This window comes from Gymnoscopelus braueri (genome assembly GCF_963280865.1).
Source record: "Gymnoscopelus braueri genome assembly, chromosome: 16".
Taxonomy (NCBI): domain Eukaryota; kingdom Metazoa; phylum Chordata; class Actinopteri; order Myctophiformes; family Myctophidae; genus Gymnoscopelus; species Gymnoscopelus braueri.
Window position 1 is genome coordinate 50013173 of NC_137616.1, and position 7619 is coordinate 50020791.

Below are 7619 nucleotides of genomic sequence, written 5' to 3' on the forward strand. Positions count from 1 at the left end.
AATTAGAATGATCAATATGTTTTTGTACATGATGTTTAACCAATGTTCCTGTAGTGTCTATATCATTGGCATTTTAATGTAGCTTAGTTTTGGACTGACGAGTGTCAGTTATTGTTTGTATGATGTTTTATGTGGACCCCAGGAAGACTAGCGACCGCGGCAGCGGAAGCTAATGGGGATCCGAATAAAGAATAAAGAATAAAGGTTACATTCACAAACTCATGTCCTCATGATACAACACGCGTGAAACTCAGCACTCCATGGGCACAAGTAGCGGCGGCGCTGCCGTGCAAGGCAGCAGAGAGACAGCACAATACTTGTGCCAGCCTTTCTGCCTCGTCTTTGGGCATGCCAAGTTGTGGAAACCCTCCAACAACCAGTCCGTGTGTATGTCCTATAAGGCTGGATCACCAGAGGAAACAAAGTTCTTAGTCTTGCACTGCTGCTTGGTGTTAAAGCGCTCTCTGTTGTGGTTCTCAAGGGCCTGGAAGTCCCACCTGGCCGTTAGGTAGCGTCGGCTGTTGGTAGATTCCACCGGTGAGTAGTGCCTTCTTGTATGTAAGCTACATAGTCCACAGAAGTTGCAAGTGCATCCACTGTACCTACTACATTGACGATGGTATTTACAACGGGGCAGTTTAACGTCATGCCCAGGACACACACAAAAACACACACACACACACACACACACACACACACACACACACACACACACACACACACACACACACACACACACACACACACACACACACACACACACACACACACACCATGTGAGAATGTCTGATGAAACCTTTCCTCAACATGTGTCAGTCGTATCTCACTTCAATGTCTCTCACTGTCTCTCTACCTCCAGCCCTCTCTCTCCTCCATCACACTGTCTCTCACTGTCTCTCTCCCTCCAGCCCTCTCTCTCCTCCATCACACTGTCTCTCACTGTCTCTCTCCCTCCAGCCCTCTCTCTCCTCCATCACACCTTTTTTTTTTAAACACAAATCAGATAGAAAGAAATAAAGAAAGAAAAGAGAAGTGTGGATTTAAGGAGATATAAGCCTCTTTATGGAGGATAAGGAAAGGGGGATACATATTTCTGCCAGGCAATAGTCGAGATAGCACGCACGCGCACACACACGAGCGCGAGTGGAGGCACACTAAGGAAACAAAGGTGAAAATACAGTACACACACACACACACACACACACACACACGTGCGTGTGCATGTGCATGTGCATGTGCACGTGCGTCCGTGCGTGCATGCACAACACCTGCAGTGGCATAATTACATGCACACAAAACACAGAGAGCTCCCTGAGGTTGCATGCACACAGTTTACAACAATTAAACACAGATGAGAATAATTACACACATGTCTGAGACCCAGCGTTGAGCCGGAAACGCCACAGCTTTCTGTGGTAAAATAAAGCATCTGGTGCATCGGAGCCCTCAGTGTGCGAGCGTTTATCTATTGTCTCTGAATAATTACACACATGAAACACAAAGCAGCACCACTCTAAATATATGCAACCCACATACACTATGAAAGCTTCTATTTGCATTATTGTCTCCACCAGGCCGAAGGCATGGCGAGAGAGTATGTTTTACCCCTGTCCGTCCGTCCGTCCGTCCGTGTATGTGTGTGTGTGTGTGTGTGTGTCTGTCTGTCACCAGCTAATCTCCGGCACCGTTGGCCCGGTCGCTCCGAAACTGTGCACACACACTCCCTGGATGCCAATTCAGAACCTCTGCCCCAAATCTTTCACATGGGCCTGTTATAGCGCCACCAGGAGGCCGATTTGTGCAAAACCCATTTTTTTATATTACTCCTACAAATGTTATCCAAACGTCATGCAAATCGGTACACAGTATCACTATAGTCATGTGATCAACACGGATCTGTCCGATTTCCCATATTCCATCCTCATTGCCTAAGGTTGGCTTCCAAAGTTTGCAGGATTGGTCCGTTTTGAACAAAAAGCCTCAAAGTATACACACAGCTTGCGATTTCCGTGAAATTTCACACGCACATTCCCACTAGGCCGAGGAAGAAATGCCACCCTTCTCACATTGGCCTGTTATAGCGCCACCAGCAGGTCTAATTTAGCAAAACAAATTTTTGGAACAAAATGCCTCAAATCATGAATGCAGTGTCAATGCAAGAATAAATGGCACGGTTGGCACCCTTTTCACATTGGCCTATTGTAGCGCCACCAGGAGGCCAGAATAACGTACCTGACCTGGCGGAGACCTGTGCTCCGAGGAGCACTTTTTCTAGTTATAAGTGTTTCTACTGTAAAGATGTACAGACCACATACACTATGAGAGCTTCATTTACATTATTGTCTCCGCCAGGCCGTAAGGCATGGCGAGAGAGTATGTTTTACCCTCCGTCCGTCCGTCCGTGTGTCCGTCTGTCACCAGCTAATCTACGCCACCGTTGGCCTGATCGCAGCGAAACTGTGCACACACACTCCCTGGATGCCAATTCCGAACTTCTGCCCCACATTTTTTCACATAGGCTTTTTATAGCGCCACCAGGAGGCCGATTTGTGCAAAACATATTTTTTGACAGAACTCCTACAGATTTTGTCCAAAAATCTCGCAAATCGGTACACAGTATCTCTATAGTCATTAAACAAAACTTGTCTTTCAGATTTTTCATATTCCATCCTGATTGGCTAAAAATGGCTTCCAAAGTTTGCAGGAGTGCTCCATTTTCAACAAAATGCCTCAAATCATGAACACAGCATGCAATTTCTGTGAAATTTCCCACGCATATTTCCACTATGCCGAGGAAGAAATGCCACTTGAAAATTTTCAAATCAGCCTCATGGTGGCGCTATAACAGGCCGATTCATGTTTTTACCTATAACTGCACCGATCTGTGTAAAACTTTGTATGCGCACTCCCTAGAGGTCAAGGAAAAACCTTTGCCCTGCATTTTTCCCATCTGCCTTTTATAGCGCCACCAGGAGGCCGACTTATGTAAAACACATTTCTTTATATTACTCCTTCCGATTTTATCAAAATTTCACGCAAATCGGTACACATGATCTCCATAGTCATGTGATCAAGTCGGATGTGTTTGATTTTTCATATTCCATCCTCATTGGCTAAGATTGACATCTAAAGTTTGCAGTAGTGGCTTGTTTTGAACAAAATTCCGCAAACCATGAACGCACCGTCCGATTGCGGTCAAACTTTGCACGCACATTCACACTATGTTGAGGAACAAATGTCACCCTTTTAACATTGGCCTGTTATAGCGCCACCAGCAGGTCTAATTTAGCAAAAAAAAAGTTGCACAAAATGCCTCAAACCATGAATGCAGTGTCCGATTGCCGTGCAAGGCCTAAGAACAAATGGTACCCTTTAAACATTGGCCTATTATAGCGCCACCAGGAGGCCACAATAACCTACCTGACCTGGCGGAGACCTGTGCTCCGAGGAGCACTTTTTCTAGTTATATGTGTTTCTACTGTAAAGATGTACAGACCACATACTGTACACTCAAATGCCGGCTTACATTCATTCACCTGTGGCTCAAACTATTCCGATCAGTGATTGATGAACCAATTGCACGGCAGCCCGGTTTAGGGTCCCGGTCCAAAAACACCAATTTGGACGATGGGGAGAAACATCCAATCAAAGGTGTCGTCACAGAAGCGTCCTGGTCCAGAAGAACATAGACAGGTACACAGACAAAGGTAGACACGCCTCCTCCGGCTCTGGGGCGTCTGTATCACGGCCGCCGTATTTGAGGAGGCATGCTTCCTGGCTACTGGCCAATCACAGCGCGTCATTTCCGGGGCGTGGCAGAGTCTAGTTATTATAATAATATAATGGGATATTTATACACAACTAGATTCTGACAAGTCACGGAAAAGACGCGCTGTGATTGGCCAGTAGTCAGGAAGCGTGCCCCCGTTTTAGATGGGAGGGGGTCGGCGGACAAATACATATTATTTTGGGGGTCCTTGACATGAAAAAAGTTTGAAAATCATTGATAATATAGCAACATAAGTAAAAAAAAGAAAGAAAAAAAAATAGGGGAAAACGGTTTCGTCCATACATGGTGCTTACTTGTCCCTCTTTTTGATTGGCCAAGCTTAGCGTGACGTAGTGCTCTGTGCCCATTTAGAGCAGAATATATTCTGGGTCTGGCAGAACCTGGTCTTGTTTAGTGATATTTACATCCTGCATTTATAGTAGGATGTAGATTTCCTAAAAACGGCATCTCGAAAGCTCAGGTTGGCCAGTCTGGAGTCGTGTGGAACTCCCTATTTGGGCTAGAGACTGATGTCATATTTGATGATGTCAGATTCCAGTCAGCTTGACTTAAAAGCTGATTACACAGAGTGTGAGGAGCTCTTTTAATCTCAGGGTGTAGAAATGGCGTCTGCCAGCGGTCTGCTGTCTGAAGAGGGTTTACGTTGTGTTATCTGTCTGGATGTGTTCACTGATCCAATCACCACTCCATGTGGACACACCTACTGCAGAACCTGCATCACACATTACTGGGACACTAGTGATGGTTGTCAGTGTCCACTGTGTACAAAGATCTTCAATAAGAGACCAGAGGTATCTGTGAATACTTCAATTTCTGAGATGGTTGATCAGTTCAGGAGTCACAAGTGGAAAGAAGAATATGACGCAAAGACAGAAGCTGAAGTCCAGCAGATGATCCAGGAGAGACAAGTGAAGATTCAGGAGGTCAAACACTCAGTAGAGATCAGCAGGAAAGATTCAGACACAGTGATAGCAGGCAGTGTGCAGGTCTTCACTGCTCTGATCAGCTGTATTGAGAGAAGCCAGGCTGAGCTCATTGATGTGATTGAAGAGAAGCAGAAAACAACAGAGAACCAGGCTGAAGGCTTCATCAAAGATCTGCAAAATGAAATCACTCAGTTAGAGAAGAGAAGCTCCGAGCTGAAGCAGCTCTCACACACTGAAGACCACCTCCACCTCCTCCAGAACTTCACCTCCATCAACACCCCTCCACCCACCAAGGACTGGACAAAAGTCAATGTCCATCAGGCTTCATATGTGGGGACTGTGAGGACAGCTGTGGCTCAGCTGGAGAAGACACTCAGTCAAGAGATAAAGAAGATGGGTGGTGTTGAGCTGTGGAGGATCCAGCAATATGCAGTGGATGTGACTCTGGACCCTGATACAGCACATCCCAAACTCATACTGTCTGAGGATGGAAAACAAGCGAGTCATGGATACATATGGAAGAATCTCCCAGCCAACACAGAGAGATTCTCTAAATGTATCAGTGTCTTAGGAAAACAAAGCTTCTCCTCAGGAAGGTTTTACTATGAGGTTCAGGTTAAAGGGAAGACTGAGTGGAGTCTAGGAGTGGCCAGAGAGTCCATCAACAGGAAGGGATCAATCACACTGAACCCCAACAATGGTTACTGGACTATAGGGTTGAGGAATAGAAATAAGTACATGGCTTTTGCTGACCCTCTTGTCCTCCTCCCTGTAAGAGAGGAGGTCCAGAAAGTGGGAGTGTTTGTGGATTATGAGGAAGGTCTGGTCTCCTTTTATGATGTGGAGGTCAGAGTTCATCTCTACTCTTTCACTGGTTGCACCTTCACTGAGAAACTATATCCATACTTCAATCCTCATCTTAGTGCTGGTGGTACAAACTCTGCTCCTCTGATCATCTCTCCTGTCAACATGGACACTGATCTGGGGGGAGGTGGGGACGGAGGGAACATATTCCCTCCAGATTCCACATAAAAAAAAACATGAAGTTGTCCCTCGAGTAAAATGTTCAGGAATACATTATCATTATGCACATATTAAATATAAGCTGACTCTGCATGTGCATTAATGGGGGAAAACAAACAGTGCAACATACAGGCCAGACAGCCTAAATACATTGCTTTCGCAGTACATGTCTTTATGCACAAGGTATCAACCATTCAGAATAACCAAACATCCTCCTTGGCTAAATCCAAGCAGATAACGAAAGACTCAATGTATCACAAAAGACAAAACATCAGCATATCAGACGTAGTTTCACTGTAGCTCAGCCTACAGCTTTGGGCATTCCTATTGCTGAGCTCAGCCCCTTTTTCTCATTACAATCCCAGAAACCATTTAGGATGTCGCCTCGATGAAAGTGAACTAAATGAACGATATGTTTGTTAGTTAGTTTGGTCGTGATCAACGTCACCCATAGCCCCGCCCCCTCCACATATTGTACTGTGAGTCGGAGACCTTCCCAGTGTCTAGTTTACTAACTACAATCACACCATCCACTACAACAATTAGTGATGTGATATGCAAATGAGTGATACAGAAACAAATGCAACTGTAAAAAAAAAGAAAAGAAAAGAAAAGAAAAAGAAAAAAAGGTTTTATTTTTCTGGCCACAATGTAGGTTCCTCCATTGGGATGGTGCTCTATAGGCGGCTGTTCCTCCATTGGGATGGTGCTCTACAGGCGGCTGTTCCTCCATTGGGATGGTGCTCTACAGGCGGCTGTTCCTCCATTGGGATGGTGCTCTACAGGCGGCTGTTCCTCCATTGGGATGGTGCTCTACAGGCGGCTGTTCCTCCATTGGGATGGTGCTCTACAGGCGGCTGTTCCTCCATTGGGATGGTGCTCTATAGGCGGCTGTTCCTCCATTGGGATGGTGCTCTACAGGCGGCTGAGGCGGCTGTTCCTCCATTGGGATGGTGCTCTACAGGCGGCTGTTCCTCCATTGGGATGGTGCTCTACAGGCGGCTGTTCCTCCATTGGGATGGTGCTCTACAGGCGGCTGTTCCTCCATTGGGATGGTGCTCTATAGGCGGCTGTTCCTCCATTGGGATGGTGCTCTACAGGCGGCTGTTCCTCCATTGGGATGGTGCTCTACAGGCGGCTGCCTATATTGCCTATAGACCAGGGGTCTTCAACGTTTTCAGGCCAAGGACCCCCGAGCTGAGAGGGAGATGAAGCAGGGACCCCCTCTATATTGTATAAAATTGTGTTTCAGATTCAACTTTTTTTGTTTACGTGGTCTGCTCTTTTTTCCCCCTCTACACCTATAGCCTCTTTGCCAAGAAATAGCCGATCTACAAGCTCACAACGCCTCGCAGCGCGAGGCGTTGCGAGCTTGTAGATCTGCTATTTCTTGGCAAAAGTTCTCCTCAGAAGAGGGATGCTAGGGTTCAAGTGGTTAAGGTAAAAAGAAAAATCATATCACACAAATATTTGGCGGACCCCCTGTAGTAAATCTGAGGACCCCCTAGGGGTCCCGGACCCCCTGTTGAAGACCCCTGCTATAGACAAATCCACAGAGCGCTGCGGTGCCAGACTCCCTGCTGCGGGGCCAGACTCCCTGCTGCGGTGCCAGACTCCCTGCTGCGGTGCCAGACTCCCTGCTGCGGTGCCAGACTCCCTGCTGTGGTGCCAGACTCCCTGCTGTAGTGCCAGACTCCCTGCTGCGGTGCCAGACTCCCTGCTGCGGTGCCAGACTCCCTGCTGCGGTGCCAGACTCCCTGCTGCGGTGCCAGACTCCCTGCTGCGGTGCCAGACTCCCTGCTGCGGTGCCAGACTCCCTGCTGCGGTGCCAGACTCCCTGCTGTGGTGCCAGACTCCCTGCTGCGGTGCCAGACTTACCA

General features: G+C 47.1%; 1 protein-coding gene across 1 annotated transcript; it reads left to right on the top strand.

The window, feature by feature from the left end:
- Positions 1-4392: 4392 nt before the first annotated feature.
- On the top strand, positions 4393-5748 carry LOC308103067 (zinc finger protein RFP-like; the record flags this gene model as incomplete). The annotated part of the gene is made up of 1 exon (XM_080452915.1): positions 4393-5748. One exon carries the CDS (start codon positions 4393-4395, stop codon positions 5746-5748), a length of 1356 nt encoding a protein of 451 aa, XP_080309041.1.
- Between the last annotated feature and the right edge of the window lie 1871 nt (positions 5749-7619).